The 23,752-nt window shown below is 47.1% G+C and overlaps 1 protein-coding gene across 1 annotated transcript; it reads left to right on the top strand.

Moving 5' to 3' along the window:
* The first annotated feature begins 1,916 nt into the window (after positions 1-1,916).
* On the top strand, positions 1,917-19,725 carry bag1 (BCL2 associated athanogene 1). Its single transcript, XM_029648622.2, has 7 exons — positions 1,917-2,024; positions 2,897-3,022; positions 5,111-5,193; positions 5,296-5,409; positions 12,139-12,246; positions 16,777-16,839; positions 17,006-19,725. Exons 1-7 carry the CDS (start codon positions 1,988-1,990, stop codon positions 17,096-17,098), a joined length of 624 nt encoding a protein of 207 aa, XP_029504482.1. The 5' UTR covers positions 1,917-1,987; the 3' UTR covers positions 17,099-19,725.
* The last annotated feature ends 4,027 nt before the right edge of the window (positions 19,726-23,752 follow it).

Below are 23,752 nucleotides of genomic sequence, written 5' to 3'. Positions count from 1 at the left end.
TTGACTCTGTACCGTAATACCCTGTATATAGCCTCCACATTGACTCTGTGCCGTAATACCCTGTATATAGCCTCCACATTGACTCTGTACCGTAATACCCTGTATATAGCCTCCACATTGACTCTGTACCGTAATACCCTGTATATAGCCTCCACATTGACTCTGTACCGTAATACCCTGTATATAGCCTCCACATTGACTCTGTACCGTAATACCCTGTATATAGCCTCCACATTGACTCTGTACCGTAATACCCTGTATATAGCCTCCACATTGACTCTGTACCGTAACACCCTGTATATAGCCTCCACATTGACTCTGTACCGTAATACCCTGTATATAGCCTCCACATTGACTCTGTGCCGTAACACCCTGTATATAGCCTCCACATTGACTCTGTACCGTAATACCCTGTATATAGCCTCCACATTGACTCTGTACCGTAACACCCTGTATATAGCCTCCACATTGACTCTGTACCGTAATACCCTGTATATAGCCTCCACATTGACTCTGTGCCGTAACACCCTGTATATAGCCTCCACAGTGACTCTGTACCGTAACACCCTGTATATAGCCTCCACATTGACTCTGTACCGTAATACCCTGTATATAGCCTCCACATTGACTCTGTACCGTAACACCCTGTATATAGCCTCCACATTGACTCTGTACCGTAATACCCTGTATATAGCCTCCACATTGACTCTGTACCGTAATACCCTGTATATAGCCTCCACATTGACTCTGTACCGTAATACCCTGTATATAGCCTCCACATTGACTCTGTACCGTAATACCCTGTATATAGCCTCCACATTGACTCTGTACCGTAATACCCTGTATATAGCCTCCACATTGACTCTGTACCGTAATACCCTGTATATAGCCTCCACATTGACTCTGTACCGTAATACCCTGTATATAGTCTCGTTATTGAGTTACTTTTTATTATTTTTTTCCTTTAGTTTATTTGTGAAATATTTTCTTAACTCTTCTTGAACTGCACTTGTATTCAGCATTTCACGATAAGATCTACACTGGTTTTATTCAGCACATGTGACAAATAAAGTTTGATTTTGTTTTTAAACTACCTGCCCTCCAGGACACCTACACCACCCGATGTTACAGGAAGGCTAAAAAGATCATCAAGGATAACAACCACCTGAGCCACTGCCTGTTCACCCCGCTATCATCCAGAAGGCGAGGTCAGTACAGGTGCATCAAAGCTGGGACCAAGCGACTGAAAAAACAGCTTCTATCTCAAGGCCATCAGACTGTTAAACAGCCACCACTAACACAGAGAGGCTGCTGCCAACATACAGACTCAACTCATTAGCCACTTAAAGAAATGGATCACTAGTCTCTTTAAATAATGTCACTTTAATAATGTTTACATGTCTTACATTACTCATCTCACATGTATGTACTGTATTTTATACCATCTACTGCATCTTGCCTGTGCCGTTCGGCCATCCATATATTTATATGTACATATTCTTATTCCATCCCTTAATATTTGTGTGTATCAGGTAGTTGTTGGGGAATTGTTAGATTACATGTTAGATATTACTGCACTGTCGGAACTAGAAGCAGAAGCATTTTGCTACACTCACATGAACATCTGCTAACCATGTGTATGTGACCAATAAAATTAGATTTGATTTAACCTGAGCCACGGTACATCCGGCTATGACCGGCCACTCCATTCAATACCAATCAATCGATATAATCGAGAACTATGGCTGTTCAGTTGTTGTTTTTTTTATGTTACTTTTTTCACTGTCTGATTCATGTCGCGTGATTTCTGATGATAGTTCTCGATTATATCGACTGATTGGTTGTGTATGGGGTGGGCCCGTAACCCTTCTCAAACCGAACAGCGTCTGTGAAGCTGCAGTACCGCCAGTCCCCTCCGTGTACATGGGATGGCGTGCTTTCCAACCGGAACCCTGGCCTCTTGCGTTTTCACTCATGCTACACAGAAATGGCGGAGAATACAGTGACGGTCACTGTTGCTTACGGTAAAGTCAATCACTTTGCTTTGGATGTTGCAGCTTGTTTAATGTATATTACCCCGTAAAAGGAAGATAAAGAGATGGTGCTGGTAGTCGGATAGTCGGAGTCTCCGGGCTGGCTGGCTACACGCAGCAGGAGATGTTAGTTAGCCAGGTAGTTGTCAGATACGTTGCTAGGTGCTTTTGAAATGCTGGTGTATTTATGTACACTAGTCTTGCTTTAAATTGTATTGGATTGCACCAAAACAGTCTTTGGGAAGCCAGATGTTAATGCGTCAGTTCACATGCTAGACGGAACTAGGAAACTCTGAATACACGTTTCCGAGTTTCGTAGTTCCGACTGGCATCTGAACGCGGCATCAATACGATTTTAATTTGAATGTACTGTCTGTCGATGGGTTGGCAGGACGGTCGGTCATTAAAACCGGTGAATTTAAGACCGGTCGTGTTATGAAACACGTTCTGGTCTGTTGTAGACCCACCACCTCTCTGCGTAACGTTACCCATGCCAAAGCCCCCCGCAGGTTATTCCCTGTTCGTCCACACGAGCACGACTCTTCATTTGGACGTAAACAGAGAGGAAGTGGGTCTACAACAGACCTACGTTTGGAAGTCAGTTTAATAATATGATATTTTGTCTCAACTGCCCCCGGTCATAATGACAAAACCGTCCTGCCCACTGGCACACTAAATTGAAATGGAATTGTATTTAACATCTGGCTTCCCATGGACTGTTTTTGTGCAAACCAATACAATTGAATGCAACACTAGTGTATGTTGCTAAAAGCACCGATCAGTTACTGAGATGTGTAGCTGGCTAATATCTCTGATGTAGCCGCTATATGAAAGTACTCTGCATCTAATTCACCCCCATGCAGGTTCTACGAAGCACAGCATCACGGTAACGGGGCTGGACGGGAACGAACCGATACTGAAGGACCTTTCTGATGCTCTGGTTCAGGTTACCGGGGTCCCGATGCCTGCACAGAAACTCATCTTTAAAGGTAGAGTAACAAATCGAAATGTTATGTCACATGCTTGGTAAACAACTGGTGCAGACTAACAGTGTAATGCTGACTGAAGGGTCCTTGGTAAACAACAGGTGCAGACTAACAGTGAAATGCTGACTGAAGGGTCCTTGGTAAACAACAGGTGTAGACTAACAGTGTAATGCTGACTGAAGGGTCCTTGGTAAACAACAGGTGTAGACTAACAGTGTAATGCTGACTGAAGGGTCCTTGGTAAACAACAGGTGTAGACTAACAGTGTAATGCTGACTGAAGGGTCCTTGGTAAACAACAGGTGTAGACTAACAGTGTAATGCTGACTGAAGGGTCCTTGGTAAACAACAGGTGTAGACTAACAGGGAAATGTTTGGTAAACAACAGGTGTGGACTAACAGGGAAATGCTGACTGAAGGGTCCTTGGTAAACAACAGGTGTAGACTAACAGTGAAATGCTGACTGAAGGGTCCTTGGTAAACAACAGGTGTAGACTAACAGTGTAATGCTTGGTAAACAACAGGTGTAGACTAACAGTGTAATGCCTGGTAAACAACAGGTGTAGACTAACAGTGAAATGCTGACTGAAGGGTCCTTGGTAAACAACAGGTGTAGACTAACAGTGTAATGCTGACTGATGGGTCCTTGGTAAACAACAGGTGTGGACTAACAGGGAAATGCTGACTGATGGGTCCTTGGTAAACAACAGGTGTAGACTAACAGGGAAATGCTTGGTAAACAACAGGTGTGGACTAACAGGGAAATGCTGACTGAAGGGTCCTTGGTAAACAACAGGTGTGGACTAACAGGGAAATGCTTGGTAAACAACAGGTGTGGACTAACAGGGAAATGCTTGGTAAACAACAGGTGTGGACTAACAGTGAAATGCTGACTGAAGGGTCCTTGGTAAACAACAGGTGTGGACTAACAGGGAAATGCTGACTGAAGGGTCCTTGGTAAACAACAGGTGTGGACTAACAGGGAAATGCTGACTGATGGGTCCTTGGTAAACAACAGGTGTAGACTAACAGGGAAATGCTTGGTAAACAACAGGTGTGGACTAACAGGGAAATGCTGACTGAAGGGTCCTTGGTAAACAACAGGTGTGGACTAACAGGGAAATGCTTGGTAAACAACAGGTGTGGACTAACAGGGAAATGCTTGGTAAACAACAGGTGTGGACTAACAGTGAAATGCTGACTGAAGGGTCCTTGGTAAACAACAGGTGTGGACTAACAGGGAAATGCTGACTGATGGGTCCTTGGTAAACAACAGGTGTAGACTAACAGGGAAATGCTTGGTAAACAACAGGTGGAGACTAACAGGGAAATGCTTGGTAAACAACAGGTGTAGACTAACAGGGAAATGCTTGGTAAACAACAGGTGTAGACTAACAACAACAGGTGTAGACTAACAGTGAAATGCTGACTGAAGGGTCCTTGGTAAACAACAGGTGTAGACTAACAGTGTAATGCTTGGTAAACAACAGGTGTAGACTAACAGGGAAATGCTTGGTAAACAACAGGTGTAGACTAACAGTGAAATGCTAGGGTGCAGGGTAGCCTAGTGGTTGGAGCGTTGGACTAGTAACCGAAAGGTTGCAAGTTCAAATCCCCGAGCTGACAAGGTACAAATCTGTCATTCTGCCCCTGAACAGGCAGTTAACCCAAGGCCGTCATTGAAAATAAGAATTTGTTCTTAACTGACTTGCCTAGTTAAATAAAGGTAAAATTAAAATAAATTAAATAGGAAACAATGGTGGAAATATTATGTGTGAAATTTTTTTTTTAAAGTTAAGACCAGCATAAAAACCCCACAGAAATTCGCAGAATCGACTGCAGCGATATCTTCACCTGACCTCATTAAAGGTGTAATACGTCAAGTCCATTGTTAGGCAGTTTCATAAGGAAAACAGACAGACTGGCAGCCAGACTATTACTACAGCCTCTGCCAAGAGGTCTGGACTGTATGGTACAGGGTTTCATAAGGAAAACAGACAGACTAGTAGTGGCACAGGTTGTAGTATATTGCACTCACCTCTAACCACAGGGTAGCTGGTTCAAGCCCCAACATGCTCTCCTGTTGTTTCAGGGAAGTCACTGAAGGAGATGGAGGAGAGTCTGTCCAGCTTTGGAATCAAACCGGGATGTAAACTCATGATGATTGGAAAGAGGGTAAGACCTTCCTAGTTCTGCTGACTGGCACTCACACATTTGTTTTTAATCATTGGTTCCTAAAATGGTTTGAATACAGACCTGTGTGTTGTCTCCTCTCAGAACAGCCCAGAGGAGGAGTCTGAGCTGAAGAAGTTGAAGGACATTGAGAAGTCAGTAGAACAGACGGCTAAGAAACTGGAGAAGGTGGATGGAGAGCTGACAGGCCTGAAGAATGTATGTTCTGATACTTTATATCTACATATTATATACATTGCCTTCACCTTTTGGTTGTTACAGACCGAAGTTAAAATGTATTTACTTAAGATTTCGTGTCACTGATCTACACACAATACCCCATGGCAAAGTGACATTTAGTTTGTAGAATATTTTTTTAATTGATACAAATGTTTAAAGCTGAAATGTCTTTTGAGTCAATAATAAGCGTAAATAAGTTCAGGAGTTTTGAATGACTACCCCATCTCTGTACCCCACACATCTGTAGGCCGTCGTTGTAAATAAGAATTTGTTCTTAACTGACTTGCCTAAATAAATAAAAGTTCCCTCAATTGAGGAGTGAATTTCAAGCACAAATTCAACCACAGTGACCAGGGAGGTTTTTCAGTGCCTTGCAAAGAAGGGCACCTATTGGTAGATGGGTAAAAAATTAAATAAAAGGCCGTTCTTGAATATTCCTTTGAACATGGTGACGTTATTAACATTGGATGGTGTATCAACACACCCAGTCACCACTGTTAGGTTCTACATCACAGTAAATAACTCAAAGGACACTATGAAAGCTTAACCAAGTTGAATTCTTCCCAGAGGATCAATGCATTAGACAGAACATGTTTCCACCACCACAAGTATATATAGATACTCCAATTTAGGCCCTCCTCCTTCTCTCCAATCTGTACATCTATTAGGGTTCGACAGGAAGACGACGTGATTAGGTAACAAACCATTGTTTCTCCCTTAAGGGGATCTGACCTCAGCCCCCTTGATGCCTAATCCAAAGATCTCCACCCGTAACCGATAACCGTTAACTTTTGATTTAAAAACCAGTCTCCCTCACTCCTCAGATACTATACTTCTGAGTATACTGTGTTCCAAGTTTAACCCAGAATCTAACACTACAAAGATACAGGCGTCCTTCCTAACTCAGTTGCTGGAGATGAAGGAAACCGATCAGGGATTTCACCTTGAGGCCAATGACACAGTTACAGAGTTTAATGGCTGTGACAGGATGGATCAACAACATTAGTTACTCCACAATATTAACAACCTAATTGACAGAGTGAAAAGTACACACATGCATCCTGTTTGCAACAAGGCACTAAAGTAATAGGCCAAGGTTGACATTCACCTTTCAGCAGGACAACAACCTAAAAGACAAATCTACACTGGAGTTGCTTATCAAATCACATTCTATTGGTCACATGGTTACCAGATGTTATTGGTCACATGGTTACCAGATGTTATTGGTCACATGGTTACCAGATGTTATTGGTCACATGGTTACCAGATGTTATTGGTCACATGGTTACCAGATGTTATTGGTCACATGGTTACCAGATGTTATTGGTCACATGGTTACCAGATGTTATTGGTCACATGGTTACCAGATGTTATTGGTCACATGGTTACCAGATGTTATTGGTCACATGGTTACCAGATGTTATTGGTCACATGGTTACAGATGTTATTGGTCACATGGTTACCAGATGTTATTGGTCACATGGTTACCAGATGTTATTGGTCACATGGTTACCAGATGTTATTGGTCACATGGTTACCAGATGTTATTGGTCACATGGTTACCAGATGTTATTGGTCACATGGTTAACAGATGTTATTGGTCACATGGTTACCAGATGTTATTGGTCACATGGTTACCAGATGTTATTGGTCACATGGTTACCAGATGTTATTGGTCACATGGTTACCAGATGTTATTGGTCACATGGTTACCAGATGTTATTGGTCACATGGTTACCAGATGTTATTGGTCACATGGTTACCAGATGTTATTGGTCACATGGTTACCAGATGTTAATGGTCACATGGTTACCAGATGTTAATGGTCACATGGTTACCAGATGTTATTGGTCACATGGTTACCAGATGTTATTGGTCACATACACATGGTTACCAGATGTTATTGGTCACATGGTTACCAGATGTTATTGGTCACATGGTTACCAGATGTTATTGGTCACATGGTTACCAGATGTTATTGGTCACATACACATGGTTACCAGATGTTATTGGTCACATGGTTACCAGATGTTATTGGTCACATACACATGGTTACCAGATGTTATTGGTCACATGGTTACCAGATGTTAATGGTCACATACACATGGTTACCAGATGTTATTGGTCACATACACATGGTTACCAGATGTTATTGGTCACATGGTTACCAGATGTTATTGGTCACATGGTTACCAGATGTTAATGGTCACATACACATGGTTACCAGATGTTATTGGTCACATACACATGGTTACCAGATGTTATTGGTCACATACACATGGTTACCAGATGTTATTGGTCACACACACATGGTTACCAGATGTTATTGGTCACATACACATGGTTACCAGATGTTATTGGTCACACACACATGGTTAGCAGATGTTAATGGTCACACACACATGGTTACCAGATGTTAATGGTCACATGGTTAGCAGATGTTATTGGTCACATGGTTACCAGATGTTATTGGTCACATACACATGGTTACCAGATGTTATTGGTCACATGGTTAGCAGATGTTATTGGTCACATGGTTAGCAGATGTTATTGGTCACATGGTTAGCAGATGTTATTGGTTACATACACATGGTTACCAGATGTTATTGGTCACATACACATGGTTAGCAGATGTTAATGGTCACACACACATGGTTAGCAGATGTTAATGGTCACACACACATGGTTAGCAGATGTTAATGGTCACACACACATGGTTAGCAGATGTTAATGCGAGTGTAGTGAAATGCTTGTGCTTCTAGTTCCGACAATGCAGTAATAAACAATGAGTAATCTAACCTAACAATTCCACAACTTCTACCTTATACACACAAGTGTAAAGGGATAAAGAATAAGTACATAAGGATATATGAATGAGTGATGGTGCAGAGCAGCATAGGCAAGATACAGTAGATAGTATTGAGTACAGTATTTACATATGAGATGAGTATGTAGACAAAGTAAACAAAGTGGCATAGTTTAAAGTGGCTAGTGATACATGTATTACATAAAGATGCAGTAGATGATATAGAGTACATTATATACGTATACATATGAGATGAATAATGTAGGGTATGTAAACATTATATTAAGTAGCATTGTTTAAAGTGGCTAGTGATATATTTTACATCAATTCCATTATTAAAGTGGCCAGAGAGTTGAGTCAGTGTGTTGGCAGCAGCCTCTCAATGTTAGTGGTGGCTGTTTAACAGTCTGATGGCCTTGAGATAGAAGCTGTTTTTCAGTCTCTCGGTCCCTGCTTTGATGCACCTGTACTGACCTCGCCTTCTGGATGATAGCGGGGTGAACAGGCAGTGGCTCGGGTGGTTGCTGTCCTTGATGATCTTTATGCCCTTCCTGTAACATCGGGTGGTGTAGGTGTCCTGGAGGGCAGGTAGTTTGCCCCCGGTGATGCGTTGTGCAGACCTCATGGAATGTTCCTGAGTTTAGTTATAGTTATAGTTTTGACATAAATCTGCTATAAAAAAACAAGACTTGAATGATCAGCAATCAACTTGTCAGAGTTTGAAGAATTTAAAGATGAATGGGCAAATATTGTAAAATCCAGGTGTGCAAAGCTCTTAGAGACTTACCCAGAAAGACTGACAGCTGTAATCGCTCTTAGAGACTTATCCAGAAAGACTCACAGCTGTCATCACTCTTAGCCACCTTCCGGAGACACCTGAAACCCCACCTCTTTCAGGAATACCTAGGATAGGATAAAGTAATCCTTCTCACCTCCCCCCTTAAAAGATTTAGATGCACTATTGTAAAGTGGGTGTTCCACTGGATGTCTTAAGGTGAACGCACCAATTTGTAAGTCGCTCTGGATAAGAGCGTCTGCTAAATGACTTAAATGTAAATGTAATGTAATCACTCTTAGAGACTCACCCAGAAAAACTCACGGCTGTAATCACTCTTAGAGACTTACCCAGAAAGACTGACAGCTGTAATCACTCTTAGAGACTCACCCAGAAAGACTCAGCTGTAATCACTCTTAGAGACTTACCCAGAAAGACTCACAGCTGTAATCACTCTTAGAGACTCACCCAGAAAGACTCAGCTGGAATCACTCTTAGAGACTTATCCAGAAAGACTCACAGCTGTAATCACTCTTAGAGACTTATCCAGAAAGACTCACAGCTCTTAGAGACTTACCCAGAGAGACTCACAGCTCTTAGAGACTCACCCAGAAAGACTCACAGCTGTAATCACTCTTAGAGACTCACCCAGAAAGACTCACGGCTGTAATCACTCTTAGAGACTTATCCAGAAAGACTCACAGCTGTAATCACTCTTAGAGACTTATCCAGAAAGACTCACAGCTGTAATCACTCTTAGAGACTTATCCAGAAAGACTCACAGCTGTAATCACTCTTAGAGACTCACCCAGAAAGACTCACGGCTGTAATCACTCTTAGAGACTTATCCAGAAAGACTCACAGCTCTTAGAGACTTACCCAGAAAGACTCACAGCTCTTAGAGACTTACCCAGAGAGACTCACAGCTCTTAGAGACTTACCCAGAAAGACTCACAGCTCTTAGAGACTTACCCAGAAAGACTCACAGCTCTTAGAGACTTACCCAGAGAGACTCACAGCTCTTAGAGACTTACCCAGAGAGACTCACAGCTCTTAGAGACTTACCCAGAAAGACTCACAGCTCTTAGAGACTTACCCAGAGAGACTCACAGCTCTTAGAGACTTACCCAGAGAGACTCACAGCTCTTAGAGACTTACCCAGAGAGACTCACAGCTCTTAGAGACTTACCCAGAAAGACTCACAGCTCTTAGAGACTTACCCAGAAAGACTCACAGCTCTTAGAGACTCACCCAGAAAGACTCACAGCTGGAATCACTCTTAGAGACTTATCCAGAAAGACTCACAGCTGTAATCACTCTTAGAGACTTATCCAGAAAGACTCACAGCTCTTAGAGACTTACCCAGAGAGACTCACAGCTCTTAGAGACTCACCCAGAAAGACTCACAGCTGTAATCACTCTTAGAGACTCACCCAGAAAGACTCACGGCTGTAATCACTCTTAGAGACTTATCCAGAAAGACTCACAGCTGTAATCACTCTTAGAGACTTATCCAGAAAGACTCACAGCTGTAATCACTCTTAGAGACTTATCCAGAAAGACTCACAGCTGTAATCACTCTTAGAGACTCACCCAGAAAGACTCACGGCTGTAATCACTCTTAGAGACTTATCCAGAAAGACTCACAGCTCTTAGAGACTTACCCAGAAAGACTCACAGCTCTTAGAGACTTACCCAGAGAGACTCACAGCTCTTAGAGACTTACCCAGAAAGACTCACAGCTCTTAGAGACTTACCCAGAAAGACTCACAGCTCTTAGAGACTTACCCAGAGAGACTCACAGCTCTTAGAGACTTACCCAGAGAGACTCACAGCTCTTAGAGACTTACCCAGAAAGACTCACAGCTCTTAGAGACTTACCCAGAGAGACTCACAGCTCTTAGAGACTTACCCAGAGAGACTCACAGCTCTTAGAGACTTACCCAGAGAGACTCACAGCTCTTAGAGACTTACCCAGAAAGACTCACAGCTCTTAGAGACTTACCCAGAAAGACTCACAGCTCTTAGAGACTCACCCAGAGAGACTCACAGCTCTTAGAGACTTACCCAGAGAGACTCACAGCTCTTAGAGACTCACCCAGAGAGACTCACAGCTCTTAGAGACTCACCCAGAAAGACTCACAGCTCTTAGAGACTCACCCAGAGAGACTCACAGCTCTTAGAGACTTACCCAGAGAGACTCACAGCTCTTAGAGACTCACCCAGAGAGACTCACAGCTCTTAGAGACTTACCCAGAGAGACTCACAGCTCTTAGAGACTCACCCAGAAAGACTCACAGCTCTTAGAGACTTACCCAGAGAGACTCACAGCTCTTAGAGACTCACCCAGAGAGACTCACAGCTCTTAGAGACTTACCCAGAGAGACTCACAGCTCTTAGAGACTTACCCAGAGAGACTCACAGCTCTTAGAGACTTACCCAGAAAGACTCACAGCTCTTAGAGACTTACCCAGAAAGACTCACAGCTCTTAGAGACTTACCCAGAAAGACTCACAGCTCTTAGAGACTTACCCAGAGAGACTCACAGCTGTAATCACTGCAAAAAGGTGATTCTACAAAGTAAATGAAATATTTCTGTATTTAATTTTGAATACATTTCTAAAAATGTCTAAAAACATGTTTTCACTTTGTCATTATAGGGTATTATGTGTAGAAGAAAAAGATTGAATCCATTCAGGCTGAAACACAACAAAATGTGGAATAAGTCTAGTAAGGAAGAATACTTTCCGAAGGCACTTTACATGTCAATATATACTAGGACTGTGATGATACTAAACCAGGAAGCACACAACTCTTTCTATGTCAAATATTGTGTGCTATATGCTTAGAAAATAAATACATGTGACTCTATGATGTTTGTTTCCTAGACAAGTTAAATCCGCATCGTGTTTTGTGTCCTTGCCACAATACTAAGGAGTATTACTGGTATGGTCCTGGTTCAACGTTGGCATCCTTACCAAACTGAGACCCAGCAGTAGTGCTGGCACAGATAATGCCCGGAGAGAGTGAAGCAAGAGCCTGCACTTGTCAGCACCCACACAGTATCTACACATTACATGTACACAGGAGCTTTTCTTTGTACTTTCCTGTTACTGTTGTTCTATAGGGGTTCCTAGCTAAAGACCTGCAGGCTGAGGCGCTGGGGAGAATGGACCAAAGAGTGAAGGTGGCATCTGAACAGTTCATGAAGATTCTAGAGCAGGTGGACTCTATGGTAACATAACCCTCCTACACTTAGTACTGGTCCCCTTAACCCTCCTACACTTAGTACTGGTCCCCCTAACCCTCCTACACTTAGTACTGGTCCCCTTAACCCTCCTACACTTAGTTCTGGTCCCCTTAACCCTCCTACACTTAGTACTGGTCCCCTTAACCCTCCTACACTTAGTAGTGGTCCCCTTAACCCTCCTACACTCCGTACTGGTCCCCCTAACCCTCCTACACTTAGTACTGGTCCCCCTAACCCTCCTACACCTAGTGCTGGTCCCCCTAACCCTCCTACACTTAACCCTCCTACACCTAGTGCTGGTCCCCTTAACCCTCCTACACTTAGTACTGGTCCCCCTAACCCTCCTACACTTAGTGCTGGTCCCCCTAACCCTCCTACACTTAGTACTGGTCCCCCTAACCCTCCTACACTTAGTACTGGTCCCCTTAACCCTCCTACACCTAGTGCTGGTCCCATTAACCCTCCTACACTTAGTACTGGTCCCCCTAACCCTCCTACACTTAGTACTGGTCCCCCTAACCCTCCTACACTTAGTACTGGTCCCCCTAACCCTCCTACACTTAGTGCTGGTCCCATTAACCCTCCTACACTTAGTACTGGTCCCCCTAACCCTCCTACACCTAGTCCTGGTCCCCCTAACCCTCCTACACTTAACTCTCCTACACTTAGCACTGGTCCCCTTAACCCTCCTACACTTAGTGCTGGTCCCCTTAACCCTCCTACACCTAGTCCTGGTCCCCCTAACCCTCCTACACTTAACCCTCCTACACCTAGTGCTGGTCCCCCTAACCCTCCTACACCTAGTGCTGGTCCCCCTAACCCTCCTACACTTAGTACTGGTCCCCCTAACCCTCCTACACCTAGTGCTGGTCCCCTTAACCCTCCTACACTTAGTACTGGTCCCCCTAACCCTCCTACACCTAGTGCTGGTCCCCCTAACCCTCCTACACTTAGTACTGGTCCCCTTAACCCTCCTACACTTAACCCTCCTACACTTAGTACTGGTCCCCTTAACCCTCCTACACTTAGTACTGGTCCCCTTAACCCTCCTACACTTAGTACTGGTCCCCTTAACCATCCTACACTTAGTACTGGTCCCCCTAACCCTCCTACACCTAGTGCTGGTCCCCCTAACCCTCCTACACTTAACCCTCCTACACCTAGTGCTGGTCCCCCTAACCCTCCTACACTTAACCCTCCTACACCTAGTGCTGGTCCCCCTAACCCTCCTACACTTAACCCTCCTACACTTAGTGCTGGTCCCCCTAACCCTCCTACACTTAGTTCTGGTCCCCTTAACCCTCCTACACTTAGTACTGGTCCCTCTAACCCTCCTACACTTAGTACTGGTCCCCCTAACCCTCCTACACTTAGTGCTGGTCCCCCTAACCCTCCTACACTTAGTTCTGGTCCCCTTAAACCTCCTACACTTAGTACTGGTCCCCCTAACCCTCCTACACTTAGTGCTGGTCCCCTTAACCCTCCTACACTTAGTGCTGGTCCCCCTAACCCTCCTACACCTAGTGCTGGTCCCCTTAACCCTCCTACACTTCGTACTGGTCCCCTTAACCATCCTACACTTAGTACTGGTCCCATTAACCCTCCTACACCTAGTGCTGGTCCCATTAACCCTCCTACACTTAGTGCTGGTCCCCCTAACCCTCCTACACTTAGTGCTGGTCCCCTTAACCTTCCTACACTTAACCCTCCTACACTTAGTGCTGGTCCCCCTAACCCTCCTACACTTAACCCTCCTACACTTAGTACTGGTCCCCTTAACCCTCCTACACTTCGTACTGGTCCCCTTAACCCTCCTACACCTAGTGCTGGTCCCCTTAACCCTCCTACACCTAGTGCTGGTCCCCTTAACCCTCCTACACTTCGTACTGGTCCCCTTAACCCTCCTACACCTAGTGCTGGTCCCCTTAACCCTCCTACACTTAACCCTCCTACACCTAGTGCTGGTCCCCTTAACCCTCCTACACTTAGTGCTGGTCCCCCTAACCCTCCTACACTTAGTGCTGGTCCCCCTAACCCTCCTACACTTAGTACTGGTCCCCTTAACCCTCATACACTTCGTACTAGTCCCCCTAACCCTCCTACACTTAGTACTGGTCCCCTTAACCCTCCTACACTTAGTACTGGTCCCCTTAACCCTCCTACACTTAGTACTGGTCCCCTTAACCCTCCTACACTTAGTACTGGTCCCCTTAACCCTCCTACACTTAGTACTGGTCCCCTTAACCCTCCTACACTTAGTACTGGTCCTCTTAACCCTCCTACACTTAGTACTGGTCCCCTTAACCCTCCTACACTTAGTACTGGTCCCCCTAACCCTCCTACACTTAGTACTGGTCCCCTTAACCCTCCTACACTTAGTTCTGGTCCCCTTAACCCTCCTACACTTCATACTGGTCCTCTTAACCCTCCTACACTTAGTTCTGGTCCCCTTAACCCTCCTACACTTAGTTCTGGTCCCCTTAACCCTCCTACACTTAGTTCTGGTCCCCTTAACCCTCCTACACTTAGTACTGGTCCTCTTAACCCTCCTACACTTAGTTCTGGTCCCCTTAACCCTCCTACACTTAGTTCTGGTCCCCTTAACCCTCCTACACTTCGTACTGGTCCCCCTAACCCTCCTACACTTTGCACTGGTCCCCTTAACCCTCCTACACTTTGCACTGGTCCCCTTAACCCTCCTACACTTAGTACTGGTCCCCTTAACCCTCCTACACTTCGTACTGGTCCTCTTAACCCTCCTACACTTAGTACTGGTCCCCTTAACCCTCCTACACTTCGTACTGGTCCTCTTAACCCTCCTACACTTCGTACTGGTCCCCCTAACCCTCCTACACTTAGTACTGGTCCCCCTAACCCTCGTACACTTAGTTCTGGTCCCCCTAACCCTCCTACACTTAGTACTGGTCCCCTTAACCCTCCTACACTTAGTACTGGTCCCCCTAACACTCCTACACGTAGTTCTGGTCCCCCTAACCCTCCTACACTTAGTACTGGTCCCCCTAACCCTCGTACACTTAGTTCTGGTCCCCCTAACCCTCCTACACTTAGTACTGGTCCCCTTAACCCTCCTACACTTAGTACTGGTCCCCCTAACCCTCCTACACGTAGTTCTGGTCCCCCTAACCCTCCTACACTTAGTACTGGTCCTCTTAACCCTCCTACACTTAGTACTGGTCCCCCTAACCCTCCTACACTTAGTACTGGTCCCCTTAACCCTCCTACACTTAGTACTGGTCCTCTTAACCCTCCTACACTTAGTACTGGTCCCCTTAACCCTCCTACACTTAGTACTGGTCCTCTTAACCCTCCTACACTTAGTACTGGTCCCCTTAACCCTCCTACACTTAGTACTGGTCCTCTTAACCCTCCTACACTTAGTACTGGTCCCCTTAACCCTCCTACACTTAGTACTGGTCCCCCTAACCCTCCTACACTTAGTACTGGTCCCCTTAACCCTCCTACACTTAGTACTGGTCCCCCTAACCCTCCTACACTTAGTTCTGGTCCCCCTAACCCTCCTACACTTAGTACTGGTCCCCCTAACCCTCCTACACTTAGTACTGGTCCCCTTAACCCTCCTACACTTAGTACTGGTCCCATTAACCCTCCTACACTTAGTGCTGGTCCCCTTAACCCTCCTACACTTAGTACTGGTCCCCCTAACCCTCCTACACTTAGTACTGGTCCCCTTAACCCTCCTACACTTAGTACTGGTCCCCCTAACCCTCCTACACTTAGTACTGGTCCCCTTAACCCTCCTACACTTAGTACTGGTCCTCTTAACCCTCCTACACTTAGTACTGGTCCCCTTAACCCTCCTACACTTAGTACTGGTCCCATTAACCCTCCTACACTTAGTGCTGGTCCCCTTAACCCTCCTATACGTAGTTCTGGTCCCCCTAACCCTCCTACACGTAGTTCTGGTCCCCCTAACCCTCATACAGTAATTTAGGCCTGCTCCTAAAGCAGGTGGACTCTATGGTAACATAACCCTCCTACACTTAGTACTGGTCCTCTTAACCCTCCTACACTTAGTACTGGTCCCCCTAACCCTCATACAGTAATTTAGGCCTGCTCCTAAAGCAGGTGGACTCTATGGTAACATAACCCTCCTACACTTAGTACTGGTCCTCTTAACCTCCTACACGTAGTTCTGGTCCCCTTAACCCTCCTACACGTAGTTCTGGTCCCCTTAACCCTCATACAGTAATTTAGGCCTGCTCCTAAAGCAGGTGGACTCTATGGTAACATAACCCTCCTACACTTAGTACTGGTCCCCCTAACCCTCCTACACGTAGTTCTGGTCCCCTTAACCCTCATACAGTAATTTAGGCCTGCTCCTAAAGCAGGTGGACTCTATGGTAACACAACCCTATTAACAAGCACATGTAGTTCTAGTCAGGTGGACTGGTCACACAGATTAGAGAATCCCTAGCTGCTGGTCTTATCACAGCTTCCTCTGTAACCACTAAAACAACTGTGTCGTGTTAACAGACTTTACCAGAGAACTTTGGTGACTGTCGGATGAAGAAAAAGGGTCTAGTGAAAACAGTTCAGGTGAGTCTGTTTTCATTTCTGATGAACTCTGAGTGATCAAGTAGGTCCTTGTTCCACTTGAGTAATATAAAACCATGCTGTTAATAAGTTGTTACTAGTTTTTATAGGGTTACTACGATGATCTAAGAATATCCGCTGTCTCCTCTTCCTGTTCCTCCTCCTCCAGGGATTCCTGGCTCAGTGTGACAAGATTGAAGCAGGGATTTTAGACCACTTGGCTAAGATCCAGTCTAAGAACCTGGCCCTGGCAGATTCTTAGATCTACTAGTTCACAGAGATCTACTGGGTCACCATCTGGGATCTGCTGTCATGTCCATCTCCAAGCTGCTCCACATCTCTGTCCCTGCCCTGGTCTCCACATCTCTGTCTCTGTCCCTGCCCTGGTCTCCACATCTCTGTCCCTGCCCTGGTCTCCACATCTCTGTCTCTGTCCCTGCCCTGGTCTCCACGTCTCTGTCCCTGCCCTGGTCTCCACGTCTCTGTCCCTGCCCTGGTCTCCACATCTCTGTCCCTGCCCTGGTCTCCACATCTCTGTCCCTGCCCTGGTCTCCACATCTCTGTCTCTGTCCCTGCCCTGGTCTCCACGTCTCTGTCCCTGCCCTGGTCTCCATGTCTCTGTCCCTGCCCTGGTCTCCACGTCTCTGTCCCTGCCCTGGTCTCCACGTCTCTGTCCCTGCCCTGGTCTCCACATCTCTGTCCCTGCCCTGGTCTCCACATCTCTGTCCCTGCCCTGGTCTCCACATCTCTATCCCTGCCCTGGTCTCCACATCTCTGTCCCTGCCCTGGTCTCCACATCTCTGTCCCTGCCCTGGTCTCCACATCTCTGTCTCTGTCCCTGCCCTGGTCTCCACATCTCTGTCTCTGTCCCTGCCCTGGTCTCCACATCTCTGTCTCTGTCCCTGCCCTGGTCTCCACGTCTCTGTCCCTGCCCTGGTCTCCACGTCTCTGTCCCTGCCCTGGTCTCCACGTCTCTGTCCCTGCCCTGGTCTCCACGTCTCTGTCCCTGCCCTGGTCTCCACGTCTCTGTCCCTGCCCTGGTCTCCACGTCTCTGTCCCTGCCCTGGTCTCCACGTCTCTGTCCCTGCCCTGGTCTCCACATCTCTGTCCCTGCCCTGGTCTCCACGTCTCTGTCCCTGCCCTGGTCTCCACGTCTCTGTCCCTGCCCTGGTCTCCACTGAGTCACCATCTGGGATCTGGGGAAATCCATTTGATTTCGATGACCTTTTGATAGCATCCCTTTCAATTTGAACAAAACCTTCCATACGTAGTCACCCATTGTAGAAGTGGTCAGAAAGTGACTTTCGGGACCTGAATGCCAAAACATCGAAGACATAAAGGTGCTCAAAGTTGACCTATTAGAATGTATGACACCCATTCCGATGGACAACACAACCTCAGATGATGTGAAACAGGGTCTAAGCTACAACATGCAGATATGAAAAAGAGTTTTACACTTTCTTAGATAATTTATGTTAAAGCATTAAATTATGTCCACATTTTTATTAAAACATATTTTTTTCAAGAAATTATTAAATCGTATGATAACCCTGTGTTGTGTTTAAATCAAAAGGGATGCTGTCAAAAAGTGATTGGCCTGGAGCAGCTCGAGGACACCTCTAGTAGAGTCATCTCTCTCCAGGCCTGGAGCAGCTCGAGGACACCTCTAGTGGAGTCATCTCTCTCCAGGCCTGGAGCAGCTCGAGGACAACTCTAGTGGAGTCATCTCTCTCCAGGCCTGGAGCAGCTCGAGGACAACTCTAGTGGAGTCATCTCTCTCCAGGCCTGGAGCAGCTCGAGGACACCTCTAGTGGAGTCATCTCACTCCAGGCCTGGAGCAGCTCGAGGACACCTCTAGTGGAGTCATCTCACTCCAGGCCTGGAGCAGCTCGAGGACACCTCTAGTGGAGTCATCTCTCTCCAGGCCTGGAGCAGCTCGAGGACACCTCTAGTGGAGTCATCTCTCTCCAGGCCTGGAGCACCTCGAGGACACCTCTAGTAGAGTCATCTCTCTCCAGGCCTGGAGCAGCTCGAGGACACCTCTAGTGGAGTCATCTCTCTCCAGGCCTGGAGCACCTCGAGGACACCTCTAGTAGAGTCATCTCTCTCCAGGCCTGGAGCACCTCGAGGACACCTCTAGTGGAGTCATCTCTCTCCAGGCCTGGAGCACCTCGAGGACACCTCTAGTGGAACCCTATTCCAACGTAGTGCTTTAGTTTGGGACAGAGACCTATGTGGGAGCCCTATCAGGCCAAAGCAAGGACACTAAATAAGGAGTGACATTTATGAGCTGTTCTAGTGTATTTATTTAGCAACATGCAGCAGAGTACCCTTCTACTGAGCCCTCCGTGTGTGTGCTGGGGTAGAGAAGACAACACTGACTGTTGCAGCCTTTGGTCCCCAGGGACTTAAGAAAAGGGTGCTGTGTATGTAGGATATTTTAACAAAGTAAAAGAACCAAAAATGAAATAATCCTTCAGACTTTGAAAATGTGTGGTGTTTGCTGAGCTCATAGACTGCGTCTATCAAGACTAGGCCTGTAGTGTTTATAATGGTTATAGTGCCCTCTGGTGGCATGATAAGGTAGAGCATGTTGTCCCAACATTTACATTTACATTTAAGTCATTTAGCAGACGCTCTTATCATACAGACCAGTCAATCTCACCAGAACACTGTCAGACTTTGAAAATGTGTGGTGTTTGCTGATAGGTGTTGCTATTACAAAGAGACTGCTGATATTGAGCTGGTGACTGATTCTGTACTGCTTTCTAGTGACAGGATGTGATGTCACTAATGGTCAGTCTGACCAGTGACAGGGTGTAATGCTGACTGCCTAGTGGAACCATGTTATAGTGTGTCGTTTCAGATAAAAAGCTGTTGTGATTTAAACTGTGTAGTCTGTCTGAACTGGTATCCTGTGATAATATAGTGCACTAGCCCCCAGCACCCTGGCCAAAGTAGGGCACTAGCCTCCAGCACCCTGGCCAAAGTAGGGCACTAGCCCCCAGCACCCTGGTCAAAGTAGGGCACTAGCACCCTGGTCAAAGTAGGGCACTAGCCCCCAGCACCCTGGCCAAAGTAGGGCACTAGCCCCCAGCACCCTGGTCAAAGTAGGGCACTAGCACCCTGGTCAAAGTAGGGCACTAGCCCCCAGCACCCTGGCCAAAGTAGGGCACTAGCCCCCAGCACCCTGGTCAAAGTAGGGCACCAGCCTCCAGCACCCTGGTCAAAGTAGGGCACTAGCCTCCAGCACCCTGGTCAAAGTAGGGCACTAGCCTCCAGCACCCTGGTCAAAGTAGGGCACCAGCCTCCAGCACCCTGGTCAAAGTAGGGCACTAGCCCCCAGCACCCTGGTCAAAGTAGGGCACTAGCCCCCAGCACCCTGGCCAAAGTAGGGCACTAGCCCCCCAGCACCCTGGTCAAAGTAGGGCACTAGCCCCCAGCACCCTGGTCAAAGTAGTGCACTAGCCCCCAGCACCCTGGTCAAAGTAGGGCCCTAGCCCCCAGCACCCTGGTCAAAGTAGGGCACTAGCCCCCAGCACCCTGGTCAAAGTAGGGCACTAGCGACCAGCACCCTGGTCAAAGTAGGGCACTAGCCCCCAGCACCCTGGTCAAAGTAGGGCACTAGCCCCCAGCACCCTGGTCAAAGTAGGGCACTAGCCCCCAGCACCCTGGTCAAAGTAGGGCACTAGTCCCCAGCACCCTGGTCAAAAGTAGGGCACTAGCCCCCAGCACCCTGGTCAAAGTAGTGCACTAGCCCCCAGCACCCTGGTCAAAGTAGGGCACTAGCCCCCAGCACCCTAGTAAAAGTAGGGCACTAGCCCCCAGCACCCTAGTCAAAGTAGGGCACTAGCCACCAGCACCCTAGTCAAAGTAGGGCACTAGCCCCCAGCACCCTGGTCAAAAGTAGGGCACTAGCCCCCAGCACCCTGGTCAAAAGTAGGGCACTAGCCCCCAGCACCCTGGTCAAAGTAGTGCACTAGCCCCCAGCACCCTGGTCAAAGTAGGGCACTAGCCCCCAGCACCCTAGTAAAAGTAGGGCACTAGCCCCCAGCACCCTAGTCAAAGTAGGGCACTAGCCACCAGCACCCTAGTCAAAGTAGGGCACTAGCCCCCAGCACCCTGGTCAAAAGTAGGGCACTAGCGACCAGCACCCTGGTCAAAAGTAGGGCACTAGCCCCCAGCACCCTAGTCAAAGTAGGGCACTAGCCCCCAGCACCCTAGTCAAAGTAGGGCACTAGCCACCAGCACCCTAGTCAAAGTAGGGCACTAGCCCCCAGCACCCTGGTCAAAAGTAGGGCACTAGCGACCAGCACCCTGGTCAAAAGTAGGGCACTAGCACCCAGCACCCTAGTCAAAGTAGGGCACTAGCCCCCAGCACCCTGGTCAAAGTAGGGCACTAGCCCCCAGCACTTTTTAGCTGCATTTACACAGTTACATTCTGATCTTTTCCCCAATTTTTGACAAAATAGCTAATCTAGTTGATCAAAAGACGCAATTAGTGGGAATAATATTATAATTGTGTTGGCTGTGTAAACGCAGCCATGTTGAATATGGTGTTTCAGATGCAGTCCAGTGTATTCTATCCATTCACTCAGCAGGTTAACAAATCCAACATGTCTTCACTTTCACACCTTTATACAGACTATTCAGGAAGTATTCAGACCCCTTCCCCCTTCTCCACATAAGTATTCAGACCCCTTCCCCCTTCTCCACATTTACTTACGTTATAGACTTATTCTAAAATTAATTAAATAATCTCATCAATCTACACACACTACCCCATAATGACAACGCGAAAACAGGTTTTTAGAAATGTTTGCTCATTTATAAAAATAAGAAACAGAAATACCTTATTTACATAAGTATTCAGACCCTTTGCTATGAGACCCCAAATTGAGCTCAGGTGCATCCTGTTTCTACAACTTGATTGGAGTGTTCACCTGTGGTAAATTCAATTGATTGGACATGATTTGTAAACCAAGCCATGAGGTCGAAGGAATTGTCCATAGAACTCCAAGACAGGATAGTATCGAGACATAGATCTGGGAATAGGTACCAAAATAATTATTCAGCATTGAACACAGTGGCCTACTTCATTCTAAATGGAAGAAGTTTGGAGCCACCAAGACTCTTCCTAGAGCTGTCTGCCCAGCCATCGGGGGAGAAGGGCCTTGGTCAAGGAGGTGACCAAGAACCCGATGGTCATTCTGTGGAGATGGGAGAACCTTCCAGAAGGACAACCATCTCTGCAGCACTCCACCAATCAGGCCTTTATGGTAGAGTGGCCAGACAGAAGCCACTCCTCAGTAAAAGGCACATGACAGCCCACTTGGAGTTTGCCAAAAGGCACCTAAAGAAACAAGATTCTCTGGTTTGATGAAACCAAGATTGAACTATTTGGCCTGAATGCCAAGCGTCACATCTGGAAGAAACCTGGCACCATCCCTACGGTGAAGCATGGTTGTGGCAGCATTCCCTACGGTGAAGCATGGTGGTGACAGCATCCCTACGGTGAAGCACGGTGGTGGCAGCATCCCTACGGTGAAGCACGGTGGTGGCAGCATCCCTACGGTGAAGCATGGTGGTGGCAGCATCCCTACGGTGAAGCACGGTGGTGGCAGCATCCCTACGGTGAAGCATGGTGGTGACAGCATCCCTACGGTGAAGCACGGTGGTGGCAGCATCCCTATTTAAAGGTCTTACTCAGATCAGCTACGGAGAATGTGTTCACGCATGGTTCAGTGTTGCTTGCCTCGAAACGAGCATAGAGCGCATTTAGCTAGTCTGGTAGGATCGCGTCACTGGGCAGCTCACCGCTGTTTCCCTTTGTAATCCGTGATAGTTTGTTGTGCAGGTCCTCTTTGTCGATGAATTTGTCTTTGTTCTGGTTGGTCATGTTAAAGGCTACTTTCAAATTCTGGATCTGTGATTGGTCACACATAACGAACACGTCGGAGGTTGCATGTTGAAGGTTGCCCTCTGGAGGAGGTTCTTAACATGTTGGAGGTTGCCCTCTGGAGGGGGTTCTTAACATGTTGGAGGTTGCCCTCTGGAGGGGGTTCTTAACATGTTGGAGGTTGCCCTCTGGATGGGGTTCTTAACATGTTGGAGGTTGCCCTCTGGAGGGGGTTCTTAACATGTTGGAGGTTGCCCTCTGGAGGGGGTTCTTAACATGTTGAAGGTTGCCCTCTGGATGGGGTTCTTAACATGTTGGAGGTTGCCCTCTGGAGGGGTTCTAACATGTTGGAGGTTGCCCTCTGGAGGGGGTTCTTAACATGTTGGAGGTTGCCCTCTGGAGGGGGTTCTTAACATGTTGGAGGTTGCCCTCTGGAGGGGGTTCTTAACATGTTGGAGGTTCTTAGTTATCTTCCACTCTCTTACTGTACATGGTCATGATGTTGGCAGGGTGGGAGGCTGTACCTGGGTCAGAGAAACCACAGGGTGGTCATGATGTCGGCAGGGTGGGAGGCTGTACCTGGGTCAGAGAAACCACAGGGTGGTCATGATGTCGGCAGGGTGGGAGGCTGTACCTGGGTCAGAGAAACCACAGGGTGGTCATGATGTTGGCAGGGTGGGAGGCTGTACCTGGGTCAGAGAAACCACAGGGTGGTCATGATGTCGGCAGGGTGGGAGGCTGTACCTGGGTCAGAGAAACCACAGGGTGGTCATGATGTCGGCAGGGTGGGAGGCTGTACCTGGGTCAGAGAAACCACAGGGTGGTCATGATGTCGGCAGGGTGGGAGGCTGTACCTGGGTCAGAGAAACCACAGGGTGGTCATGATGTTGGCAGGGTGGGAGGCTGTACCTGGGTCAGAGAAACCACAGGGTGGTCATGATGTTGGCAGGGTGGGAGGCTGTACCTGGGTCAGAGAAACCACAGGGTGGTCATGATGTCGGCAGGGTGGGAGGCTGT

The sequence above is a fragment of the Oncorhynchus nerka genome, linkage group LG9b (assembly GCF_034236695.1).
Source record: "Oncorhynchus nerka isolate Pitt River linkage group LG9b, Oner_Uvic_2.0, whole genome shotgun sequence".
Taxonomy (NCBI): domain Eukaryota; kingdom Metazoa; phylum Chordata; class Actinopteri; order Salmoniformes; family Salmonidae; genus Oncorhynchus; species Oncorhynchus nerka.
This window is presented reverse-complemented; position numbering and strand designations above follow the sequence as displayed.

Excerpts from the sequence above, each read along its gene's own strand:
- bag1 (XM_029648622.2), top strand. The coding sequence starts at position 1,988 with ATGGCGGAGAATACAGTGACGGTCACTGTTGCTTACG. Across the intron at positions 3,023-5,110 it reads ACAGAAACTCATCTTTAAAG|GGAAGTCACTGAAGGAGATG; the intron begins GTAGAGTAACAA and ends CTGTTGTTTCAG. Across the intron at positions 5,194-5,295 it reads TCATGATGATTGGAAAGAGG|AACAGCCCAGAGGAGGAGTC; the intron begins GTAAGACCTTCC and ends GTCTCCTCTCAG.